Below are 24166 nucleotides of genomic sequence, written 5' to 3' on the forward strand. Positions count from 1 at the left end.
GCGGGAGCCGGGGAAGGAGCGACCACGGCCACCTTCGCGGGGAGCGCTGTCGCGGGGGCCGTTGCGGGCACCATCACCACGGGGGCGACGGTCATCACCGCGGGGGGCGTCGCGGCGCTGCTCGCGCTTCTCCTCGAGCGCAAGGGGAACGTTCTTGACAGAGACGCCAGTGGTGCGGGCAGCGGTGGCGTTCTCGGGGGTGTCAAAGTCGACAAAGAAGTTGCCCTTGGCGTTGGGGGCCGAGACGCTCTTGAAGCCAGCGACCGAGGCAAAAGCGGCAGTCAAATCAGCCTGGGTGGTGTTCTCGGGGACGCTCTTCACAAACAGGGAGCTGCCGGGGGCGGCGCGCGGGGCCTGGGTGCGAGGAGGACGCTCGGTGCCGTTGGTGGCAGCGGCAGGAGTGGCGGCAGCGGCAACCGGGGCAGCAGCAGTAGCGGCGGCGGCAACAGGAGCAGCAGCGGCAGGAGCAGCGGCAGCAGCAGCAACAGGAGCAGCAGCGGCAGCAGGGGCAGCGGCAGGAGCAGCGGGCTTCTCAGCCTTTGGCTTGGCAGCGGGCTGAGCAGCCATGCCAGCGTACGAGGTGGGCTTGACGGGCGCGGGCTTCTCGGCAGCCGGGGCGGCAGCAGTGGTGGCGGCACCAGCGGCAGCGGGAGCAGGGCGGCGGCGTTGTTGCTGGCCAGAGGGAGCGGGCTTTTGCTCGGCGGGGGCGGCGGCAGCAGCAGCAGCAGCCTTGGGCTGCTCGGCAACGCGTGCGGGTGCGGGGGCGGCAGCGGCGACAGGAGCAGGGGCGGCAGCGGCAGCAGGAGCAGCGGCAACAGGGGCAGCAGCAACGGGGGCAGGGGCAGCAGCAACGGGCTCGGGAGCCTTGTGCTCAACAGGGGCGGCAACGGGAGCAGGGGCGGGGGCGGCAACGGGAGCAGGGGCGGCAGCAGCAGCAGCAACCACGTCAACAGCGTCGTCCTCCTTCAGGAAGCGGAAGACGTCGTTGTGCAGGTAGAAGCCGTTCTGCTGGGGAGCAAGCAGGAAAGTCTGGGCAAAGCGACGCGGGAGGCTGTTAATGAACAGGGTGCCGGTAACGAGCACGAGCACACCATCGCCGACCGTCTGGTGGGCGTCGATGCGAAGCACGACGGCGCGGGGATCGTTAAAGTTGAGCGATTCGATCTTGTTCTTGATCGCCTATTGGTTCAGAGAGAGAGAGAGAAAACAAGCAGTGAGTGAGAGTGTGGCTGAAACAGTCAAACGGGGCGATCTTTTGATCACGGATGGTCACTCTGTCAATCCGGGTGAACGGTTGCAATGAATGTGTCGCTGCTATGGAGATCAGTCGAAAGAGGGACGTAGTAACAGCAGGATGACATCGACAACGGGGGAACAGAGATCGACTCCAGAATCGAAAAAAAAAAAAAAAAAGGTCACTGTAGAGCGAAGAGTGTGTTTTGGAGCGAACGGCATCGGGGATTGCGTATGCAGCGAGTGGGCATGCAGATGGCATCGCTTGGATCTCGCACTCGTGCAGCGGACTGCGATCGACGAGCAGCAGCAGCAAGAAGAACGGGGGGAAAAGGGAAAAAAAAAAAAAAAAAAAAAAGCGAGATCTTGAAACGCATGTGGAAAAAAAAAAATAAAAACGAAAGGCGATCGTTGACAGGTCCGCTGGGGTTGACGAGTCGCAGTGGTGGGAGAAGGCGGCAAGGAAGGGGATGTTGGGGTGGTTGAAGACAGAGAGAAGGAAGAACGGGGCTTGGATTGAACGCAGAGAACGGAAGAAGATGAAAAACGAGATCGAAGCTCAAAGAAACGCAGCGAAAGATGGATGGAAAAAAAAAAAAAAAAAAAAAAGCTGCCAATGCAAAAGCACATGGAAAAATCGAAAAAAAATCCCAAAAAAAAAAAAAAAAAAAAGATGAAGCGTTTTCGCTGTTGATGATGATGTTGGTGATGTTGATGATGATCAGTCGTCGCGGCGCACCATGGCAGCAAGTCGGCAATCAGGAAGCGGGGCATGCACGAGAAACAGGCGACCGCAGCCCGCAGCGACAGCAGCAATCAGAACGATCGCGAAAAGAGCAAAAAGCGAAAAAAAAAAAAAAAAAAAAAAAAAAAACACGTATCACCAGAGCGACCAAAAAGCAAACAAAATCGATACGAAAGCTAAACGCTGACGCGAAGGAAATGGTAGCTTACTTCTACGCCGACGTAGGTCTGCTGATCTGACGATTGGCTCTCCTCAGCATGGGTGAAGCTCGAGTTGTGCTTGTAGAACCGGTGCAGTTGCATGGCATCGCGGTTGAGGTACGTAAAGTACAAGTGCACAAACTGGTTGGCGATTTCGATCGGCGTCGGGGCCGCCATGATTTGATATGACAAAGAGGGTTGTTGGCGGTGAAACAAAGACTGAAGGTTGAGTTTTAGTTTTGGTTGGCTGGTTTTCATGGACAAGATGTTCGAGGTGTGCCATTCAGAATAGCTCTCCTTTTCCTTTTTGTGCATGAAATTGTTTTTTGTCGTAGATGGGAAGAAACGAGAAAGAGGCACATTAGATCTGTGAGAGTGGGTACCTTTTTTTTTGTTTTTTGTTCGTTTTTTGGTTTTTGGTCAATTGAAGCCCTCCGCTCGCTTTTCCAATTCCCGTGAGGCCTATTCTCTCCCATTCCACCATTTTATGATAGTATACCATAGATATCAATAATCCATGGCAAAAATAGGGCATGAAAATCGACCAGGTCGCGAGAAGGCGAGTTTGTTGTCAGTTAGAGCGACAATCGCCAGTTGCCCATGACACAGCATTGTCCTGTTGGCTTCTTCAACCCCCGCTCCACTTCTAATTTACTTGTGTGAAATATTTGTGCACTTGGGACGAAGGCGAACGGGATTGGCGAGACTTGACTTCACTTGGTTTTATCGCTTGTGGAAAAATTGGAGCATACCTTTTAGTCGACCTAGCGTTCATTCTTGTCATGAACTTCGCCCAAACCGTTGATTTTTAACACAACAACACCATAGATGATAGGAAAATCACAGTAAGCGAGGGCGGAGGTGTGGCTTGATGGGCGATCGTCGCTCCGCCAACTCCGAGAATTTTACTCAAATTGACCTTGTTTGTTGTCGCTCCCAACGCACGCAAGAGCACGTTCGCACTATATAATTGACTTGAAATTATATTGTGAATCACCCAGTGGTGGAACTTTTGATTTATTGGCTGGTAGAAGCGAAAAAGGGCATCACGCTAGCAACCATTGTCGCTCAAGTCGCCAAAGCCATCGACGTTGTGCCGGGTTTCCGAGTCGACTTCGAACCCGCCAACCCTCGTAGAATTGTTTCCAGTACCCGAATCTCTTCTGGTCCACTGAAGGAAGTGCTCGGCGTCTTGGAGAACGGGACTGGCGACTTTCAATTTTCGTGTTCCGACTGCGTTTCGAGCCTTCCGACACTGCCAGCAGCTTTGTTTCCTTTTGTAGCCAGAGAGTAAAATGGGGCGGGGTCTGTAGCAGTTGTGCTGTTGCAAAGCACCTCGAGCTCTCCAAGTTCGAGCTGTCGAACGTTGCGTGGAGAACAGCAGAAGGATTGTCCTCAACCTTCACCGCGAAACTGTGGCGTAGAAATTGACGCAAACGAGCGGACTAGAAGTTACGAAGAACGTTTGGTCAAAGAAGCAACCCTTTGTATGAGCAGACAAGTACCAATCATCAACAAGGACAATGTTATAGAGAAAGTTCAAACGCAAGGAATCCCTTCTACGCCGCCCAAACACTACTGCGTCAAAGAGCATGTTTGGGCCGGCATAAACAAAAACACGCGTATCATTTTGGTTTGCGCGTTTACACCATTGCGCCAATCTCGCGAATGGTCGTCCCATCCTGAAACCCTGCCAGCACCTTGACGAGCTGAGAAAAGCTCGGTCGGAACTCCGGTGTCATGTTCCAGCAACTCATCATCATGTTGTAGAGCTCGAGCATGCAGTACTCCGGCTGCGGCAGTCGACCACCAGCTTCCACATGAGCCAGGGTATCCCGACCGCTCAACTTGCCGTAAGGCATTTCTCCGTAACAGCAGCATTCCCCTGCAACCAAACACCGCGATAAGTGACATACAAGCGCTAACTTTAGCAGAACACTGCGATACTTACAGGCTGTCACACCAAAGGACCAAACATCGGACATGGACGAGAACTTTCGGAAAGTCATTGTCTCTGGCGCCATCCACTACAATACAAGTGGATTCAACGGAATTAATACATGTATCAAACTCGCAACCCTTCCAAAGCAGCCATTGACCCACCTTCACGGGAAGTTTGCCACGCGTTTCCATGCGGTAGTAATCATTCTCGTCGGCCAGCTCGCGAGAAAGTCCGAAATCGGCAATCTTGACCACCATGCCTTGCCCCACAAGGCAGTTGCGAGCAGCGAGATCGCGGTGCACAAAGTGGAGCGTGCCCAGATACTCCATCCCGAGTGCAATCTGGCGAATCGCATGGATTTGCTCGTTCTCAGACCACTTGAATGACTGTTTTTTGGACTTTTGCAGCAGTGAACGCAAATCGCCGTACTGCACAAACTCGAGCAGAACGAGATGGGGCTCTGACTCGACCAAAGCCGCAAGCAGACGCACGACATTCGGATGCACAAAAGGTGCCATCAGTTTCGCCTCGCTTTCAAAGTCCTTGCGGGATTTCTCGTCTGCATCAGACTTGAGCGACTTGACTGCAACCTGCACGGTTTCGGGCGCTGCAGGTCCAAGCAAGGTTCGCGCTCGTTCGGGCAAGCCGCTGAACGGCACTTGACCCAGTGCCACATCGCCAAAGTTTCCGCTGGCAAGGTGCTTCACAATGGTCAAGCCTTCACGAACGCGACGAGAATTGCTGCCAGCAACATAGGCGCTTTCATAGTCGTAGACCACCTCTTCTGGCGGGGCGGTCGGGATGGCTTGGTACAAAGGTTCTGGCTGCCTTTGGCCGGCTACAAAGGTTCTGGCTGCCTTTGGCCGGCTGTGGCGTAAGCTGATGAGCTGCCCTCCGCTCTATGAGCTCGCGTCGAATGGAGCATGGAGGAGCCTGTCAGTTCCGAAGCCTCGTGATAGATGGGATTGGCAGAGTCCGTCGGTTCTGGCGTCGGATAGACGGGGCCGGCAGTGTCTTTGACAGCGTTTTTCGGTCGCGCAGCCGAACGTCGTTGCAATCGACGGCGTCGCAGCACGATCAAGACCGCTGCAATTATCGCAACAACGGCAACAGAAGCAACAGCAGCAGCGACGGCAGCTGCTGAAGATGAGGCTTGGGTGTCGCTGCTGTGTTGCACAATGGAGGATGCAACGGATGCAGCAGATGTCGATGCGGTTGATACAACAGAAGCCAACAGCACCGAGGTATCAGAACTAACAGACGCAGAAACTGCCGACGCTTGTGAGGCAATGGACGCCGAAGATGCAGTAACGATGGAAGCAATGGGCACCTCGGCACTCTCGGTGGTGCTAAACGAGGTGGCACCGCTCGGGACTGTTGGGCTGAAGTTGGTGATGGGCGTGCACGTTGGGTCTGTGCCAGCAGACCAGGATCCGGATGCTTGTGTGTTGCTGTTGCAAGTGAACGAGGAAGATCCAGCAAAGGTATAGCCAGAACGGCAAGAGAAGGAGCAGACGGAATTCAAGGCGAAAAAGTTTGTGCAGGACATTTGGCCGTTCGTCGGAGCTGCCTTGGCAGTGCAGTAATTGTTGTTGACGACACAGACGCCAGGGTTGCCTGAAGACCACGCCCGCGACGAGAGGCACGTCGTCGAAGCTGCCGTGCCAGGGCTAAGTGTGTAGCCGTTATTGCAGGAGGTTGTGCAAACACCATTGATGGTGTTGGCACAGCTTCTCGTGCCACCGCCAACAGCCGTACCGGGAATGGTGCACCAGTTGGGAGTTAGAGTGCAAGGCCAGACAGTACCAGAGTAGCCAGTGGCACAGGCGGTACAGGCACCCGCGGAGTTGCAGTTGTTGCAGTTGCCAGAGTTTGTCGAACATCGGGTGTCGCACGTGCCGCCATAGTATTCGGGGCTGCAGGTGAACTGCACGTTGATGTAGACGTTGTTCACGTACCAAAAGCCACCCAGAGTCACATCCTTTGCTGCAGCACCTGCAGTGACTGCAACGTTGTACGTAACCGCACCGTAGTCGTCAGTCTCACCATTGCTATCCGAATCGTTTTCAATCAAATCAATGCTGAAAGTGATGGATCCCTGTGCCAGACGCCCACGAGTTCAACAAAAGCAACTCCAAGGTCAGACCAAAACCACAAAAACCAGGAGACATACCATACCACCAAAACCTTATTGCACGACACAACGCTGCCACCACATTCGAAAAGCAAACAAGGGGACTTACCGAGAATGTGGGGAAATCCGTTGCGTTAAAAACATAATTCCAGCGAGGCGAATTATTGTTGGATTTTTCGCCGAGACCAACTTTTTGGGTGGTCGTACCAGCACTTGTGGTGTATGCAAAAATGGATTGGACTTCAAAGTCACAGCTCCCGAACAGCTGATCACAATCATAGCCATCACCGTTCACCCCATAGAATTTCAGTCTGAGCGTTCCAGGCCCGGCGCGAGCAATGCCAGCCAGTAGCACCAGCGAAATCAATGTGCAGGCTACTCGCTTCAGCATGGTTGCTAGCGAGTGAGCAGAGGCACAAGCAGAACAAAACAAAAACAGCAAAGCAACGAAAACGAGCTTGGTGAGGCTTTGCCCGAAGGACGATGGTCTAGAATCTAGGTGAGCGAGACAGAGCGACACATCCGTAAGAACGAAAAGAACCAAACTCGTCGTCAGCAAAGAGGGGAGGAAGGGGGACCGGGTAACGGAAAACAGGGAACAGACTGCGCTTCCTAGCAACCACGACGGGGGCCATCTCCGTTGCCGTTTGCGGCTGTGACCGAATGGCAGCATCACGAGGCATCGTCGACAGGCAGTGCAATGGGTCTCACTCAACGTGTATCCATGACGCAGCCACCAGCACGGCCGCAAACGGGCCGAGACAAGCCCGCCATGTTCCGCTGCTGAAATGAGAGCAAAAGCACCGGGATTGGCTTCGATGCATGCAGGCTGCTCCTTGCAGTGCGCCTCCGACCTCAGTTGTCTCTCACACTCTCTGACTGTAGAAATGCGCGAGGAGAAGACCGTTCTGGGAACGAAGAGAGAAAAAGAGAGAGAGCGCGAGGAAGAGGAGTGCTGAGGCTCAACCACAAGCTCATAAACAAAGCTCGCCCACTCGCCCACTCGCCCGCTCGCCCGCTCGCTTCCCCCAAAGGAGCACCCACGCGGCAGCAGTTGGCAATTCCCCAGCAGCAAAATCGCAGTGCAGTCCCGGCAAGTCGCCAACTTCGTGCTACTGGTTGTTGAGACTTACGACAAAATGAAATAAAAAAAAAATAACAAAAAACACGAAAACAGGACTGCTTTTCCTAGAAAAAACAAACCGAAAAAAAAAAAACCAAAATCCTTTTTTGTGCTTTCAAACCGCACCATCATAACAACAAAAGTTCGCTGAGCTGCGCCGCTGGTACTGGCGTACGCAGCTCTCGTCAAACATTTGCAGCTCAGATTTGATGTCTGGGGTGCTAACAACATTTTGGTCGACGAGAATCATCTTTTGGAGAGTCGGGCTCGATTGCGAGTGCGTTGTCTCTGAACAGGTGGATGTTGCCGTCGATTGTGCGTCCCGGGACGAAGCCGTTTTGCGAGTGTGCATCCTTTCGTTCATTACAAAATCAATCACTTCTTTGCTCGTTCGTCGACACGATGACTCGGCTGCATTCGAAAGCAGCGTTTTTGCTCAATGTCGCGCCACACACTTTTTTTTTTTTTTCTTCTTTTCTTTCTATTGTTTCTTGTTTTGCCTTTGTGCTCGTTTCTTTGTGCCTTCACTCATGAGCTCACACCCGCGTGTTCACGTGCACCCGCACCCGCACTCGCGATCGCCCGTGCCGCGTCATGGCGGCGGCGGAGGGGGCCATCGCAGCCACCACGCCAGCCATCATGGAAGCCCGCGCCACGGCAGCGCGCCTCACAGCGGCATCATGACCCCAGACCCTTCCAACTCGTCCGCCGTGATGGAAGACGCCTTTGCTGCTGGCGTCGACTTCTACGCACTCAGTGCGCCGCTCGCCCTGCGCAAGGAGGAGGAGGACGCGCGCACCGCCGTCGTGTTCTTTGTCAATGGCAGGAAGATTACCGAGCAGCGCCCAGAGCCCACCATGACGCTCCTCACCTACCTTCGAACCAAGCGTGAGTTTGTGCAAAAGCACCCCCCCCTCCTTGCTCGGGTCTTTGCTTTCGGGACTTGGGTGTTGAATGCGCAATGCTGGGCGGCGGGTTTATGACGTTTTTTGATCTTTTTTTTTTTTTTTTTTTTTTTTTTTTTTTTTTTTTTTGGGATGATGTTGTTGTGCTTCTTATCGCATTCATATGTTTGAGTGACTTTTGCTTGGAGGTGTTTTGCCTTGCTGACCTTTCTTGACTGCTCGACTGACGCACTGAATCCATGACTTTTGCTTGGTTTTTGTGATCTTCACATGTGCGCCTCTCACATTCAATATCGACGGCTGTGTGTCTTTTGCAAATTGTGTACTTGCTTTTTGTCCTCAAAACACAGTCGGTCTCACTGGCACCAAGCTTGGATGCGGAGAAGGAGGCTGTGGCGCGTGCACTGTGATGCTTTCGCATTACGACCATTCGTAAGTTCGCATGAGAAAACATTTGCTCGCGCGACCACCACCACCAACCACCCCACCCTCACTTTGATCATCTTGTTATATTCTTTGAACACAGAGCAAAGCGTATCGTTCACCGATCTGCAAACGCGTGCCTCGCGCCAATGTGTGCAATGGACGGAATGGCCGTGACGACGGTTGAGGGAATTGGCAGCACCTCGACCAAGCTGCACCCCGTCCAGGAGCGCATTGCCAAGGCACACGGCTCGCAGTGCGGATTCTGCACACCTGGCATTGTCATGTCCATGTACACGCTGCTTCGAAACAACCCCAATCCGTCGCCCGAGCTCGTCGAGGACGCCTTCCAGGGCAACCTCTGCCGCTGCACGGGGTACCGACCCATTCTCGACGCATTCAAGACATTCTGCACTGACGACTCGGAGCATGCCCAGTGCCACATGGCCAACGGCAACGGCGACGCTGCAACGCTCGCTGCTGCCGCCACGACGTCGACACCGCACCCTGCATCCGTCAATGGCGATGCCTCGCAGCCTGATGTCTCTGTCTCTGCCGGCGCCTCGTCCTGCCCGATGGGTGCCGACTGCTGCCGGAACAAACCTGCCTCGAGCGCCAACGACTGCGGCACCGATGGCAAGGCCGCATCCGTTGTCGTCTCTGCCTCTGCTGACGGCCAGCGCAAGACGTTCCATGGCCCGTCGGCGCTGCTCGTCGGCTTGGACTTTGCCCCCTACGACCCTTCCCAAGAACTCATCTTCCCGCCAGAGCTCATGAATTCCACTCACGCGACAAACACGCGCGCATTGCACATCCAGGGCGAAACGTACGCGTGGTACAAGCCAATGTCGTTGCCTGCGCTGCTGGAAATCAAGCACCAGCATCCGCACGCTCGCCTCGTGTGCGGCAACACGGAAATTGGCATTGAGGTCAAGTTCAAGCACCAAATCTACAAGACACTGGTTTCCGTTGCGCATCTGCCCGAGCTGAACACGATTACGCACTCGAGTGCAGGTGTTCGGGTTGGCGCATCCGTCACGCTGACCGATCTCGGCGACTACATGAGCCATCTGTGCGAGACCCTGCCTCGCTACCAGACACGCACGTTCAGTGCGATTGTCGAGAACCTGCGCTGGTTTGCCGGCCACCAGATCCGGAATGTGAGCGCCGTGGCTGGTAACATTGTCACCGCCTCGCCCATCTCCGACCTCAACCCGATTTTCATGGCCGCGGGCTGCACTCTCACGCTCGCCTCGGCCACTGGCGGACAGCGCAACGTGCCATTCTCAAAGTTTTACAAGGGCTACCGCCAAACGCTGCTCGAGCCGACGGAAATCATGCTGGCCATCACCATCCCTTACACCCGCGACTTTGAGTTTGTCGAGGCGTTCAAGCAGGCCAAGCGACGCGAGGACGACATTGCGATCGTCAACGCGGGCATGCGCATCCTGCTAGAGATGGTGCCTGCTGCCCAGGTCCAAGCAGCAGCGCCAGCTCCCAGCAGCAGCAGCAGCAACAGCAGCAGCTCTGCCGCCAGCAACGACACTACTGAGCTCGTTCCCGTCATTCGTGAGATTGCCCTGTCGTACGGTGGTATGGCACCCACGACAGTTTTGTCTCCCAAGACCAGCGAGGCACTCGTCAATCGTGTGTTTGACGAATCCATCGTCCAGGTGGGCTGTGCTGCCCTTGCGGAGGACTTTCCTCTCGGCATTAGCACTCCCGGCGGCATGGTCGAGTATCGTCGCTCGTTGAACACGAGCTTTTTCTTCAAGTTCTACCTGATGGTGGTCGAGTCACTCCGCGAGCGTCTGCTCACAGACGTGGACGCCAACAACGGCCCAACCGACGCATCTGATGGGGCTGCTGTTGTCGCTGGTGCCTCCACTGTCAATGGTGCGGTCAACGGCTCGAACGTTGCTGCGCCCACTGCCGACCCGCGAGCTCTCAGCGCGACCGAGCGCACACACCGCCCCGTTTCAAGCAGCATCCAAGAGTACCAACGCCCGGTGGAGCACGCCAACCCGAATGACCAAGTGGGCGACCCTGTCCGCCACATGTCGGCATTGAAGCAAGCGACCGGCGAAGCCATCTATGTGGACGACATTCCCCGCTATGGCAACGAGCTGTACGGCGCCCTCGTGTTTAGCCAGCGTGCGCATGCCAACATTCGATCGATCGATGCCGGCGCTGCTCTCGAGATGCCTGGCGTGTTTGCCTTTTACTCGGCCAAGGACATTCCCGGCAGCAACCACATTGGTCCGGCTGTCATTGACGAGGAGTGCTTTGCCGAGACGGAGGTCACTTGTGTGGGCCAGGTCATTGGCATCGTCTTGGCCGAAACGCAGAGCGAGGCTCAGCAGGCTGCGCGCAAGGTCAAGGTCGAGTACGAGGATTTGCCGGCCGTCATTTCCATTCTGGACGCCATCGAGGCCAAGTCGTACTACTCGCCCATCAACAAGATTCAAACGGGCGACGTTGACGCTGCCATTGCCGCGGCCGAGGTCGTGGTCGAGGGCGAGTTCCACATGGGTGGTCAGGAGCACTTTTATCTGGAAACCCAGGCGACGCTTGCCGTTCCTTCCCGCGAAGACGGCGAGATGGAGCTGTTTGTCTCGACCCAGGCCCCGATGAAGACGCAGTCCATGGTTGCCAAGGTCCTTGGCGTGGACTACAACCGCGTCAACTGCCGCGTCAAGCGCATGGGCGGCGGCTTTGGCGGCAAGGAGACCCGTTCCATCTACGTCTCGTGCGCCGCGGCCGTTGCAGCACAGCTTTCGCGCCGCCCCGTGCGCATCATGCTCGACCGTGACGAGGACATGTGCTCCAGCGGTCAGCGCCATCCCTTCCATGCAAAGTATCGCGTGGGTGCGACTCGCGCAGGCAAGCTCTGCGGCGTCGACGTCAAGATGTACAGCAACGGTGGCAACTCGCTCGACCTGTCCGTTGCTGTGATGGAGCGTGCTCTGTTCTCGATCGACAACGTGTACAACATTCCAGTCGTGCGTGGTGAAGGCTTTGTCTGCAAGACCAACCTCCCGTCGAACACGGCCTTCCGTGGATTTGGTGCGCCGCAAGGCATGATGATTGTCGAGGCCTGGATGCAGCATCTCGCAGCCGCGCTCAAGATGGACGTGGATGCGGTGCGCGAGCTCAACTTTTACCACGAGGGCGACCGCACGCATTTCACGCAAGTGCTCACCGACTGCCACGTCGAGAAGACTTGGAAGTTTGCTCGTGAGAGCGCGCACTTTGCCGAGCGTCGCGCAGCCTGCGACGCCTTCAACAAGGTCAACCGCTGGCGCAAGCGGGGTCTCGCCGCCGTGCCGACCAAGTTTGGCATTTCCTTCACCCTCAAGCTGATGAACCAAGCTGGTGCTCTTGTTCAGGTCGGTTGGTGTTCGGGCGCGCGTGTGTGTGTGTGTGTTGTGTGTGTGTGTGTTGTGTGTGTGTGTGTGTGTGTGTGTGTGTGTGTGTGTGTGTGTGTGTGTGTGTGTGTGTGTGTGTGTGTGTGTGTGTGTGTGTGTGTGTGTTTCTAAACCTCGTTTGGTACCTATTTTTTTGGCTTCTTCCTTTCAGATTTACACCGATGGCTCGGTGCTGCTCACTCATGGAGGCACTGAAATGGGCCAAGGTCTGCACACCAAGATGGTTCAGGTTGCCTCCCGCGAGTTGGGCATCCCGATGTCCATGATTCACGTCACCGAAACTTCCACAAGCACGGTGCCCAACACATCTCCCACCGCTGCCTCCGCCGGCAGCGATTTGAACGGCATGGCCGTCAAGAATGCATGCGAGACGCTGAACGGTCGCCTCAAGCCTTTCAAGGAAGCCAATCCGACCGGTACCTTTGCTGACTGGGTTCGTGCAGCGTATGTGGATCGCGTGTCGCTCTCATCTACTGGCTTTTACGCCACGCCCAACATTGGCTACGACTTTAAGAACAACATTGGAAAGTACGTCGAGACTCTGGCAATTTTGGTTTTTGTGAAGGCCTTGTTTTTGTGTGACGGAATGCTCACCTCGCTGAATGCGTCGACTCCTCTGCTAGACCCTTCGCCTATCTTTCGTACGGTGCCAGTGTTGCCGAAGTCGAGATTGACACGCTGACCGGCGATGCCACAACGCTGCACTGCACCGTGGTCATGGACGTCGGTCACTCGCTCAACCCCGCCGTCGATATTGGTCAGGTGGAAGGTGGCTTTGTCCAAGGGATGGGTCTTTTCACACTCGAGGAGAGCCACTGGTCCCAAAAGGGCATGCTGTGGACGCGCGGCCCAGGCATGTACAAGATTCCCGGCTTTATGGACATTCCTCTGGATTTCCGTGTGCATCTGCTCAAGGATTCCGGCAACGAGTATGCCATCCATGCCTCCAAGGCTGTCGGCGAGCCTCCTCTCTTCCTGGCTGCCAGTGTGTTTTACGCCATCCGCGATGCTGTTGCATCTGCCCGGTACGCAGGAGAGATGGTTTTGTTGGTGTTTTTTTTTTGTTTTTTTTTTTCGGGTTTTGACTTGTGATTGCTCACTTGATATCAATTCTACCGAGTTCTTCCGCTTTGACAGCCCTGCTACGGTCGAACGCATCCGCATGGCCTGCCTCGACGACTTTACCATGCCTCGACGACTTCACCAAGCCATTCCCCGTCCCTGCTTTCGACGATCCTGTCAACAAGCACCGCTGGAATGTTGTGGTCTAAAACGCTTCGTTTGCTCTTGCGATTTCGAGTCTGCGTTTCTGCGATTTTGATTTTGTTTGCTTTTGTAATGTTTCCATTGAACATTGTTTTAACTGCCCAGACAGCCGAGCACCGAGTAGTTGCACACACATGCGCTTCTTGAAGCAACAAATGCACCTTATGCCTTCTTGTGGGCACCTCCAGCCATGTACTTGGTGTGTCGGCCGTGGGCAACAATGACATTGTCGTGATTGCGGAGAATGTCGGCGGCCGTGAAGGCAAGGCGACCGCCAGCCTTGATGACGGACGCCTCGATGCGAATGGTGTCGCCAACCGTGGCGGGGTTGAGGTAGCTGTTTTTCGAATGTAAAGGAGCGAGTCAGGCGAAAGGAGCTTGCGTTTCAAGCGCAAAATTGAACATTCACACTCACGTAACATTCAGGTCGGTGCTCACACCCGGATGGTTGGTCTTGCTGACGCATGCCAGAGTGGTGACAATATCGACGATTGTGGCGCTCAGACCGCCGTGCAGGTTTCCCATGCGATTCTGCAACAAAATTTTGGGTGAAACGAAAGCCGGCCAACAACCGCCGTAATAACACTCAAAACAATATAACAAGGCACTGTATCTCTATGCTGCCAGTACTCGTGCTTGCATCTGATCGATCTTACAGTGTGGTGCTCGGTGAGCTTGAACAGGCAGACAACTCGACCTTCCTCAGCGTGCGTGATTTCGAGTCCGTGAAGATTCCTACACAACAAACAAAACACATTCAATAATAGCATAGTGAGTCACCAGTTAGCAAACACTCGTATGTTTGCTCCGTTATTGAACTCTGGCTTTACGAGTCAAAGCCCGGGTTTGCAGGATCGGCAATGAACTTCATCGCCTGCTGCAATCGGTCGAGCAGATCTGGGTTGGACGCCGTGGCTGCGGCGGGCGCAGATGCAGGGGCGCTGCCAACAGGACCAGCGTGCTTGCTGAGTGCGGCAAAGGATGATCGGAAGGCGCTGCGGAGCATGATTTGGATTGAGAATGAGACTGAGAATGAAGAAGACTGCAATACAATTCAATACAATGGCAAACTCAATGCAAATTCAGTGGTTTTGTGTTCATGGTCCATTAGAGTGACTGACGACTGGATGGGAAGGAGTCGGGTATGAGTCTCAGAGGTTGCTTCTGAGATTTTGTCCATGAACTGCTCGTTTTGATGATCGCAGCCCCCGCACACCCACCCACAGCAGATCGGAATACTAGTCATGCATTTCAAGTAATATTGATTAGCGATCTAGATTCGCCATTTCTGAATCATCAGCCCAGTCTCAGTTTCTGACAATGGCTGCGACTTCCATTGTCGACGAGCTCGAAGCTGCGCTCCAAGCGTGCTGCACTCCCGCCATCCGCGCACCGCCACCACAGCCGCCAGCATCAAGCAATGGACGGACACACGATGCAGAGTCTGCTGCAAGCCACCAGCAGCACCATGCCGCCGCGCAGCCGACGTCGCAGTACCTGGCCGCCTCTGCCCAAGGTACCAGCATGCTCATGCTCGTCTGGCATATCACCGGACTTTGAAAATATCCAACGTGATGCAATTGTGCTTACTTTTGAATGGGCGATGCTTGGGTGGATTTAGGCGAGTTTGTCGGCGCCGCAGACCAAACCGCTCAGCATGCACGGACGGTCGATCGTGCAGTACTCGACCTGGTTGGGATTGCAAAACAATTGGAAACGTACTTTATTCAACTGCAAGTCAAGTACCAAACATTAGATCCGCTAGTACAATTGCAACTGGTAAAAGAGTTTGATAGAAATTCGTGGGTCAGTGTGCTTGCAAGTACTCACGCTTTGGTTTTGGTACTTCTTTGGATGTGTTAGGAGAATGAAGCAATGGCAGATGAAATTGCTACCAAGACGCGCGTGCTCGCACAACATCGTGCCAAGATGGTTGCCATGCAGCAAATGCTCGGCAGTGCTTCCCGATTGCCGCAGAGCTACTAGTTCCAGCGGTTTCGTGGTTTTGCGCCATTCCCCATTACAGTTAATATATTATTCAATCGGTCCTTCCTCCTTTTGAGCTTTTTGACGCAGTTTTGTTTTGTTTTTTGTTTTCGCCGTCGTTCAGTTTTCTTTTCTTTTGTTGTTTTTCTTTTTTTTGTTTTTCTTACTCTCCCCTCATCCAAATTCCTTCAAACCACTGCAGTGCCAAACTGTCTCCAACAGCAATGGTACACAGTGCTCGCTCTCCTCGGCAGAGGTTGCCCGCGATTCTCGTCGCGACACTTGTGCTGTTTTGCGTGGGAGTGACTTTCCCGCGCCATGTCGTCGCAGCCTACATTGCAGGCGCGCCCGTCAACTGTCCGGTCGCAGGCGATGCTGCGTATCAGGATGTTGAAACTCTATGCGATGGAATTGATAACGATTGCGACGGCCGCATCGATGTGATCGACCAGTCGGAGGCGTCGGCCTGCACGATTTCTTCGTTGCTCGGCGAATGCAGCAAGGGTTTCTATCATTGCAGTCTGCAAACGGCAAACACACGGGCTTGTCTCGGACCCAAGCCACTTCCCGAAAGCTTGAACGGCCTTGATGATGATTGTAAGTTGGCTAGTTGCTTTTGCGTCTGATCATGCAAAAGATTGACTCTGAGGCACTCGAGTTCCCATCGGTGGGACGGCGAGGGGGTGTTGGAGGAAAATGGCACAGCCAAAAACGCATTCCCAAGCTGTTTTTGGATAAGTAGTTCTGGGAAAAGTTGGTGGGAGGAACCCAAACAAACTCTAAAAATGGAGCAATAGGATGTGGGAACACAATCCGCCGAAGGCCAGCCAACACCCCTCTGTGTGCCCGTCATCAACCAGCGGGACGCCTCCACAGTAGGTGCGAGTACATTCTCGAATCTGAACGTGTGCGTGAGCTGTGTGACACTGCGCCACACTTTGGGCGAAACGGGCATGTGCAACCCAAAGTAGGAAAACAAACGGCAGGTGTCCATCCTACAGTAGTCAACGGAAAAGTCATCACACTCATGGGAATCGACAGAACTCGATCGTGGTCATTGGAGCAATCGGCACGTTCGTGGGGAATTGATCGCACTGACGCAGATGAGTCAAACAACACTTCTCCCTTCTGTCTACCTTGTCACGATTAGCCGTTCTACATACACAAAACCCCAAACCACAAAAACATCTCACCAATCTCCTTTGCAAAACCTTCGACAACAATCTAGGTGACGGCGAGGTGGACAATGTCCCGATCAGCGACCAAGTGTACGTTTCGCGCGCGGCCGTGTTTGCCATCACCGGCGACGACACATCGAACGACGACGCCTTGTCTGGTGTTGGCGCCAACATGTACATGATGGCTCTGGAGCAGCGTGGCATTGAATACGACCTGATCACCACTGCAGCGATGGCCGACACGAAGCTGCCCATCATGCGCGATCTGTACTCGCTTGTCATCTTTTCCGTGGATTCGCCCTCGACCGAGTTTCTAAACACTCAGCGCCTGGCAGAGTTTGAGCGCTTTGTCTTCCTCGGAGGCGTCATCATGTCCTTCTTCCCGACGAGCAGCCCAAACCTCAACCAGTTGCTGGGAATCACTGGCACACGCAACGAGCGCGACTATTTTTTCATTCGCTACTCGACTGACGCTCAGGTTCCGCTTCTCCACTCGCTCGACTCGTTTGAAGAGCTCGATTTGATGGTGAGCTCGAGTGCCAACGTGACGCACCAGCTGAATCTGCTCCAGCCGGCCGCGGGAACAGTGTCGCTCGCCACTGCCTACAAGGGCACCACGGTCGCCGGCACTGCCATTACCCGGCGCACGTTGGGCACCGGCTCGGTCTACGCGTTTGCGCACGACATGTGGTGGTATGTCGGGTCCCGGTGCTACATTAACTGCTTCTCCCCGGCCATTGATGTTCTCGGCCTCATGATTCGCTCGGCCCTGCACGAAGGCACCAAAGGCCACTCAATCATCAAGCACACTGTTCCCGGCGAGGCCGACTCCATTCTCATCCTGACCAGCGACACGCACGACTACTCGGACACGGTCTTTGACTTTGTCGAGACCCTGCTGCAGGTGGACAACCCTCGTCCGCGCGTCTCGTTCTTTTCGCAGACAACGACCAACATTCACTCGCGCGACCCGACCGCCCTTCGCGAAATGTGTCGCCTGGGTCAGTGCCCGCTGGGAGGCCACTCGGTTTCGCATGTCGCCGGCTTCAACAACCTGGTCGAAGGCACGCCGTCCGACACGTACGAGTCCGGCTACGTTGGCACGCTCAACGAAGATGTCAACGGCACGGCGCTCTACAGCGAGATTTTGGTCAACAACGAGCTCGTTCAGGCCATCACTGGCAAGCCAATGCTCGGATTCCGATCGCCGTACCTGCAGCTGCATCTCAACCAGTACCCCGTCCTCGAACAGGCCGGCATGGTCGTCGACAGTAGCGTGGCCGTGGGCGACCTGCCGTGCAACCTTCCCATCGACTTGAAGCTGTGCCAGCCGCTTGTCTACGTCTTCCAGCACGTTGACTTGCTGGAATTCCCGCTCTCCGGAGAGGACGGTCTCGTAGGCACAGATGGCGTCCGCTATGATTTGCAGCCAGCCAGCTACAAGTGGTTTTTGAACAATTGGAAGCGCCTGCAGCTCATGAACAAGGCCAACAACGGAATGACGGTGATTCTAGGTGGGGCACCAAAAAACAGCAAAAAAAACAAAAATACAACGGACGGAAAACATGGGATTTGGGATTTTTGTGTGAATGCTGTGCTTGCAAACAAAGGCTCACTTACACTATGCCGTTTTACTTTCTCGTAGACCACGACGGATGGGGGTCGGGACCTCGCGATGACTCGATTCTGGCAGCCAAGCGACAGGCCATGGTCGACGCGTTCAACTACGCCAAGAGCCAGAGCATCAAGTACAACATGGGCATGATTGAGTACGGCTCGTGGTTTAAGCTCCGGAACAAGGTTCGCGTGACTGGGCTCTACCAGGGCTCGACCTACTCTGGCAACCTGTTTGGCGCGCCAGGTGGCGACGTGCAAGACCTGACCCTCGAGTTTAGCGACCGTGTGGCGAGCTTTGAGTGCCCGGTGTGCGGTCCCTCAGCCATCTACCGAAACCGCGTGGTGATTAGCAGTCTCCCGGCCAATGCCACTGCCTACTTTTCCGCGCGCGTCGGTCTCGTTCCGGACCAGACACCGCCCGTCGTTGTCGATTCCGAGCTGCCGCCTGCGCCTGTCTCGCCCGTTTACACCTGCAGCAATCCCCGCATTCCCCTCATTGTCAACAGCTTCCGCTACATCACGACCTGGTACAACGACCTCAACCAGTACTGTGGCGACGAAGGATCCATGGCGAGTCTCACGCACGACTTTGCGAATGGCATCCTCTCGCTGAGAACGTCGCCCAGTGGCGACTCGAGCTGGTACTCGATGCTGTGGAATCCCGACTTTTCGTACGAGGTCGATCCGGCCGGCGTGACGGGAGTGCGTGTGGTGATTCGCGCCAACCCAGGAACCTCCATGACCCTCAGCGTCCAGACCGGCAAGTCCGCCACCGGCAACGACGGCCGTGGCAACACGTACACGGCACCCTTGCAGCAGTACTTTGTCGGCGGAGCCACCGACTTTATTCCCAACACCTGGATGACCGTCCTTGTACCGTTTTCGGCCATGGACGGTGTTGGCAGGTTGAACACCGACTGGCTCTTTGCTGTCGCCTTTACCGACATCATGCCCTTCGGAGCGTCGTTTGATCTGCATGAGATTGCCTTTGTGACTGCGCCATGCTAAGCCACAGGAAAGTTTGTTGGAATGTTTTGTTTTTGTGTTTTTGGCGGATTTTTTTTTTCTCGGCTCTCGCTAGTTTGTGTTTGGCTGCCGCGGTGTGTTTGATGTTGGTTGTTTGACCCTGTGTATATATATACCTGTTGAGTGTAGTTCGACGTGGTTGTTTTCGCGTAAGGAGGTTTGATGTGAGAAGCTGAGCCACTTGTTTTTTTCTCCCTCCTCCTTTCCCTCCTCCCTCGTCCCCCTTTAATTTTCTCGACAACAGAGCACTTTCGGATCGCAAGTGTATTACTATTAAGCACACACTTTCGCGAAACTTGCTTGAGGTCTGAAAAGCTGAGCGTTTCGCCACACCTTTGCCCTCCTCCGCCTCCTTCCTCCTTCGTCTTCCCCCCCCCCCTTTTTCCCATTTCTCAACATGGGCAATCCTCAAATCTCAAGTGCATTACTCACTCTCCAAACCCAAAAATCTCCTCTGATCTCCAAACCCCAAAAATTCTCCCATCACTCAACATACCCCCCGCTAGCATCGCTGTGTTTCCAAAGCGCGACCTTTTTCCTCCAATCACAGCGCTGTCGGCCAATGCTTGCATTTTGTTTTATTTTTTATTTTATTTTATTTTTCAGTCTTTATTATTTTCCTTTCTTTTCCTTTCTTCATCATTTTCCAGCACCGTCGCGCCTTCCATTTTCACTCTCTGCGAGGTTCCTGAACAGCAACAGCTTGTGAAGAGAGAGCGAGCGCGAGCGAGTGAGCGAGTGAGAGCCTGTTCATCTCTCAATCCCGCGCCTTTACCCCGTTTCCCTCTTTCCCCCTTCCCGCACTCGTGTCTTCCTCCGTCCAGCCAAACACACTCGTTTTCAACTCTCTCTTCCAATCAGCAAACAAGAAAACCCGTTGAGGGACCCCCTTCTGCCGGACGATGCAAGCCAACGACGTTTCCGCTGCCACCACATTGGCTCCGCTCCGCCGGCATCACGCCGAGCCCCAGCCGCAGCAGCTGGAGGCCTTCCTGGACTGCGCGCTGTGCCTCAAAGCCCTGTTCCAGCCGGTGACGACGACGTGCGGGCACTCGTACTGCCGCAACTGCCTCGCGAGCGCGCTCGAGTACAAGAAGCTCTGCCCGCTGTGCCGCGCGCCGTGCTTCCTGGCGCCAGACCACCCGACCAACGTCACGCTCCAGCGCATCGTCGAGTCATTCTACCCAGACGTCTGCAAGCAGCGCATCTCAGAGCTCAGGCAGGACTGCAAGGACAAGAAGGTAAAATGGCCAACAAAAAAAAAAAAAAAGAAAAAGAAAAAAAGCCACTTCAATGCATTGCATTGAACGCAATGGTCGTGCATATTACTAACCCCCCCCCACACTTCCACTTGCTTGTCCTCTTCTTCTTCTTGTTGGGTGGATCAATCGCAACAAACTTACAAAAAATCAGATGCGAATCCCACTTTTTGTGGAGGAAATGGTCCAATTCCCGTTCGCGTTGCTCTCATTACACTTGTACGAGTCAAGATACAAGCTGCTGGCACAGCGCTGCAACGAAGGGGGATCGCGAGTGTTCGGAGTGGTCTACCTGCCAAAGACCGGCAGCGTACAGTCGGTGGTGGGGTCGGCAGGATGCTTGGTAGAAATCACGCTCGCGCACGAAACGCCCGACGGCCGATGGTACATTCATGCCAAGGGCGTCAAGCGATTCCGCATCGAGTCTGTGTGCGAAGAGCCCGGCACGGATGGTCTCGTCTATGCCACGGTGCGCGACATTGATGCAGAGGCCGATATTGAGCGCATGGTTTCAGGCAGCAGCAGTGCGTCGCTTGCGAATGCATCCAGCACAGGCAGTACGGCTGTGGACGGCGGCACTTTCGCTGTGGCTGCTGCTCCAGGCACGCCAGCACTTGGGCAGGAGCGGGCTCCGCGCAACGCAGGCGTTTCGGCCGTTGCCGAAGCCACGCTCATGAACGTCGACCCGCGAGCCCATCCTGACGCCGAGGCTGAAATGCTGTGCCTAAGACTGCGCGTCTTGCTGGAAGACTACTTTAACTCAACCTTCTGGTCACGACTCAACCTGTTTTCGGCGCTCATTGGACCGTCACGGCGCATCAAGAGTCTGCCCGAATCTCCACTCAAATTTAGTTACTGGGCCGCAGGGTTTTTGCCCGTGTCGCTCCAGCAAAAGCAAAAGCTGCTCGATGCGCCGACCGTGAACGAGCGGTTGCGGCTCGAGGTCGAGATGCTCCGCGAAATTGTTCACCGCGAATCGCGCCAAAGCAACGGCTTCCTCTGGCTCCTGCTTGCCATCGTGGTGGTCTTTGTCTCGTTGTATTTTATGCGCATTGCGGCATCAGCTGCAGCGCTCGGGCATTAAGGCAAAAAGAAAAAAAAGAAAAAAAAAAGACGAGGTGGCTGATCCAAGCACGGCTGCGTTGTGATTTTGGAAATTCCCGCGCGAGTCTGCGTTGGTATTTCCTCTTCTTTGCTGGTTTTGCTTGGACGCATCGTCTGCCCACCCTTGTGTGTGCCCGTGTTGAGTGCTTAGTGAGGTTTTTGATTGTTTTTGGTGTCAGTTGGATTTCTGCCGTTGTCAATTAATATTATTTGGGATTCATGTCATTTTGTCGTTCCAGCTGTCCATCAACGGTACCACTTTTGCGACATTGCATTGCGCCATGCCTATCCCAGTCAGTGTCATGTCCTTCAGTCCTGTATTCAGCTTGCCAAGTCAATCTTCGACGTGTCATTCGCAGCCATGCCGCATCGGCAGGCGCCCTCTGCTGCTGCCGCCGCTGCGCCCGACAAGCCAATGGCACCGGATGCCAGTCCCGGCACTGCGTCGATGCCGCTGCCAGAAGGCCTTGGCTGGGTGATTATACGTCACGACACTGCGCAGGGTCAAATCGTCCTGTACGAGCCTGCCAGTCGCCAGCTCGCCGTCCAGCCACTCTCACGGCTCGAGATGCACATTCCCATGTCGTCCAACTTGCTGACGTCTGTTCCGTCGCGGGACTCGGCGGAAGCTGCTCCAAGCGCATCGTCGTCCTCCTCGGCGTATACCACTCCCATTCAACAATCTGCCTCGTCGTTGTCGACAATGTCTGGGACAAATCTGCCAAGCATTGCGCTGTCCCTCATTCCCGTTTCAATGCAACATGCATCATCATCGTCGCATGAGCGTTTGCCAGGCCAAGCTGCGTCGTCCGCACTGTCCGAGTACAATTCGAGCGAGATTGGTCAAATTGTGCTTCCAGGTCATTCTGCCATGTCCAACCCAAATTACAGAATGTACCACCATCGCTATGACAGCCCGACGCGGCTTCTGACATGCCCGACGTGCCATCAACGACTTCCGGCTGGATTCCGCTTGTTTGCGAGGATGGCTGAGGATGTCGATGAACCCGACTCTGCGTTTGCGTCTGGCGTGGGCTCGGGATCGTCTTCTGCATTCAACAGTGGAGACGCTGACGGAGATAGCGGCGATGATGTCAATGTCAATGACGAATCGGGCCAAAGCGACAACGAGGACGTCAGTTTGCGAAGTGGACATGTTTGGTCACGCCGCCGCCGCAGCCGCGCATCGCCGACTCCTGCTGCTGCTGCACGCACAACATCCATTTCACTACCAGATGCTCTACAATCCGAAACCATGCTTGTTCGACGCAATTCTCATCTGCCGCGACTTGCTGCACCGCAAGGCACCCACCACCAAACACCACACGCCGTTTCTGGCGAACAGTCAGCATCATCGGCGGCGGCGGCGAGCTCTTCGCGGGTGCAGGTTGCTCCATTGACCATGGGCGATTTGGTGCCCGTCGGTCGCCACATTCATGCAGATCCAAATTACTTTAGCTTGCTTGCTGCTGCCACCCATCCTTCGCCTCTTCCCTCCCTGGCCGCGTCCTCCAGTCAGTCATCTGCCGCAAGCTCAAGTCAACCCGCACAGCCGCTCCACGCCGCTCCTACAGGCAGCCAAGCCAGCGCAGACGTGCAGAACGACGACGACGACGACGACGATCTTCTTCCGGAAGCAGCGCTCAACACGGGCTACTACAAGCGATTCTTCATCGAGGAGCAACGGATTGGCTCTGGCCTTCGCGGCCAAGTGTTCAAGTGTCGCCACGAAATTGACAACTTGTTCTTGGGGCACTATGCTGTCAAGAAGGTCCCGGTGGGCGACCGCAAGCCGTGGCTGCTGCGCATGCTTCGGGAAGTGCACTTGCTCAATCGACTGCACCACGCCAACATTATTGGCTACAAGCACGCCTGGTGTGAAATGCACCAGAGCACGCCCTTCGGCCCCGCCGTGCCCTGTCTGTTTATTTTGATTGACTATGCCAATGCGGGCAATCTCGCGCAGTATTTATGGGCCCGGCCCCGCGTCGCTGACGCATCTTCGTCCCACGTTGGGGAGTCTCCCCGCGCCATCCGAGCTGCAGCACGTCGGAAGCGGTTGGACGCGGCCGCAGCCGCAGTCACCGCAGGCTCGCAAGACGATACAAACCCCGATCCGCTGGCCGCGCACGCGCGATATCTACCGGATGAAGAAATTTTGCGGCTGTTCCTGGACATTACCCGCGGTTTGCACCATTTGCATAGCCATGGTATTATTCATCGGGACGTCAAGCCGCAGAACATGCTCCTCACCATTGATGCCGAGGACGAGGATGCCGGTGGCCGCGGGGCTTCCACTTCCGACAACAATTCTGAAGGAACTGCGGCCTCATCGGCGGCAGCCAGACGCCGCTCGCTCACCGGCCGCATGCGAGCGCTCGTCTCTGATTTCGGCGAGTGTGAAAACGAATTCAAGCCCGTCTTGCGAAACCGCACTGGTGCAACCGGCACGCTCGAGTTTGTTGCGCCCGAGTTGCTAGCTGTCGATGCTGCCACCGGCCAATTCCCGGCGGCGTATTCAACTCAGAGCGACCTGTTTTCCCTGGGTGTCGTCCTGTTCTCCATGTGCTTTGGGCGATTGCCATGGCGAACCACCT

At 55.1% G+C, this 24166-nt stretch overlaps 7 protein-coding genes and 1 pseudogene across 8 annotated transcripts; 5 read left to right on the top strand and 3 right to left on the bottom strand.

Annotated features, from left to right (window-relative positions):
- Positions 1 to 2355, bottom strand: CAOG_08877 (hypothetical protein; the record flags this gene model as incomplete). Its single annotated transcript, XM_011272230.1, has 2 exons — positions 1 to 1179; positions 2188 to 2355. Coding segments are annotated over 2 exons (1347 nt in total), but the record flags the coding sequence as incomplete, so codon positions are not given.
- A 1466-nt stretch (positions 2356 to 3821) lies between these two features.
- On the bottom strand, positions 3822 to 6645 carry CAOG_05325 (tyrosine-protein kinase Src42A; the record flags this gene model as incomplete). Its single annotated transcript, XM_004346960.2, has 5 exons — positions 3822 to 4063; positions 4130 to 4205; positions 4282 to 4879; positions 4963 to 6218; positions 6364 to 6645. The coding sequence occupies 5 exons, from the start codon at positions 6643 to 6645 to the stop codon at positions 3822 to 3824; spliced, it is 2454 nt and encodes an 817-aa protein (XP_004347010.2).
- A 1119-nt stretch (positions 6646 to 7764) lies between these two features.
- On the top strand, positions 7765 to 13505 carry CAOG_05326 (xanthine dehydrogenase; annotated as a pseudogene). The gene is made up of 6 exons: positions 7765 to 8265; positions 8633 to 8714; positions 8809 to 12094; positions 12285 to 12661; positions 12757 to 13158; positions 13235 to 13505.
- CAOG_05327 (thioesterase superfamily member 2) lies at positions 13459 to 14432 on the bottom strand. The gene is made up of 4 exons (XM_004346962.2): positions 14230 to 14432; positions 14056 to 14134; positions 13815 to 13930; positions 13459 to 13736 (listed from the first exon to the last, which is right to left on the bottom strand). The coding sequence occupies exons 1-4, from the start codon at positions 14403 to 14405 to the stop codon at positions 13562 to 13564; spliced, it is 546 nt and encodes a 181-aa protein (XP_004347012.1). The 5' UTR covers positions 14406 to 14432; the 3' UTR covers positions 13459 to 13561.
- Positions 14433 to 14713: 281 nt separating this feature from the next.
- On the top strand, positions 14714 to 15447 carry CAOG_05328 (hypothetical protein). The gene is made up of 3 exons (XM_004346963.2): positions 14714 to 14915; positions 15021 to 15178; positions 15263 to 15447. The coding sequence occupies exons 1-3, from the start codon at positions 14720 to 14722 to the stop codon at positions 15383 to 15385; spliced, it is 477 nt and encodes a 158-aa protein (XP_004347013.1). The 5' UTR covers positions 14714 to 14719; the 3' UTR covers positions 15386 to 15447.
- A 34-nt stretch (positions 15448 to 15481) lies between these two features.
- Positions 15482 to 19334, top strand: CAOG_05329 (hypothetical protein). The gene is made up of 3 exons (XM_004346964.2): positions 15482 to 15982; positions 16614 to 18077; positions 18209 to 19334. The coding sequence occupies exons 1-3, from the start codon at positions 15610 to 15612 to the stop codon at positions 19186 to 19188; spliced, it is 2817 nt and encodes a 938-aa protein (XP_004347014.1). The 5' UTR covers positions 15482 to 15609; the 3' UTR covers positions 19189 to 19334.
- Positions 19335 to 19821: 487 nt separating this feature from the next.
- CAOG_05330 (hypothetical protein) lies at positions 19822 to 21794 on the top strand. Its single transcript, XM_004346965.2, has 2 exons — positions 19822 to 20447; positions 20620 to 21794. Exons 1-2 carry the CDS (start codon positions 20109 to 20111, stop codon positions 21547 to 21549), a joined length of 1269 nt encoding a protein of 422 aa, XP_004347015.1. The 5' UTR covers positions 19822 to 20108; the 3' UTR covers positions 21550 to 21794.
- A 136-nt stretch (positions 21795 to 21930) lies between these two features.
- CAOG_05331 (hypothetical protein) lies at positions 21931 to 24081 on the top strand (the record flags this gene model as incomplete). The annotated part of the gene is made up of 1 exon (XM_004346966.1): positions 21931 to 24081. A coding segment is annotated over one exon (2151 nt), but the record flags the coding sequence as incomplete, so codon positions are not given.
- Between the last annotated feature and the right edge of the window lie 85 nt (positions 24082 to 24166).

This window comes from Capsaspora owczarzaki (assembly GCF_000151315.2).
Source record: "Capsaspora owczarzaki ATCC 30864 unplaced genomic scaffold supercont2.8, whole genome shotgun sequence".
Lineage (NCBI taxonomy): Eukaryota > Filasterea > Ministeriida > Capsasporidae > Capsaspora > Capsaspora owczarzaki.

What these genes read in the sequence shown, in the direction of transcription:
- CAOG_05327 (XM_004346962.2), bottom strand. Translation starts at nt 14,405, where the DNA reads ATGCTCCGCAGCGCCTTCCGATCATCCTTTGCCGCACTCAGCAAGCAC. An exon ending in GCAAACCCGGGCTTTGACTC is followed by an intron (nt 14,135 to 14,229) that starts GTAAAGCCAGAG and finishes TTTGTTGTGTAG; the next exon opens with GAATCTTCACGGACTCGAAA. An exon ending in AGCTCACCGAGCACCACACT is followed by an intron (nt 13,931 to 14,055) that starts GTAAGATCGATC and finishes ATTTTGTTGCAG; the next exon opens with AATCGCATGGGAAACCTGCA.
- CAOG_05328 (XM_004346963.2), top strand. Translation starts at nt 14,720, where the DNA reads ATGGCTGCGACTTCCATTGTCGACGAGCTCGAAGCTGCGCTCCAAGCG. An exon ending in CCTGGCCGCCTCTGCCCAAG is followed by an intron (nt 14,916 to 15,020) that starts GTACCAGCATGC and finishes GGGTGGATTTAG; the next exon opens with GCGAGTTTGTCGGCGCCGCA. An exon ending in CGCTAGTACAATTGCAACTG is followed by an intron (nt 15,179 to 15,262) that starts GTAAAAGAGTTT and finishes TGGATGTGTTAG; the next exon opens with GAGAATGAAGCAATGGCAGA.
- CAOG_05329 (XM_004346964.2), top strand. Translation starts at nt 15,610, where the DNA reads ATGGTACACAGTGCTCGCTCTCCTCGGCAGAGGTTGCCCGCGATTCTC. An exon ending in GAACGGCCTTGATGATGATT is followed by an intron (nt 15,983 to 16,613) that starts GTAAGTTGGCTA and finishes ACAACAATCTAG; the next exon opens with GTGACGGCGAGGTGGACAAT. An exon ending in CGGAATGACGGTGATTCTAG is followed by an intron (nt 18,078 to 18,208) that starts GTGGGGCACCAA and finishes ACTTTCTCGTAG; the next exon opens with ACCACGACGGATGGGGGTCG.
- CAOG_05330 (XM_004346965.2), top strand. Translation starts at nt 20,109, where the DNA reads ATGCAAGCCAACGACGTTTCCGCTGCCACCACATTGGCTCCGCTCCGC. An exon ending in AGGACTGCAAGGACAAGAAG is followed by an intron (nt 20,448 to 20,619) that starts GTAAAATGGCCA and finishes ACAAAAAATCAG; the next exon opens with ATGCGAATCCCACTTTTTGT.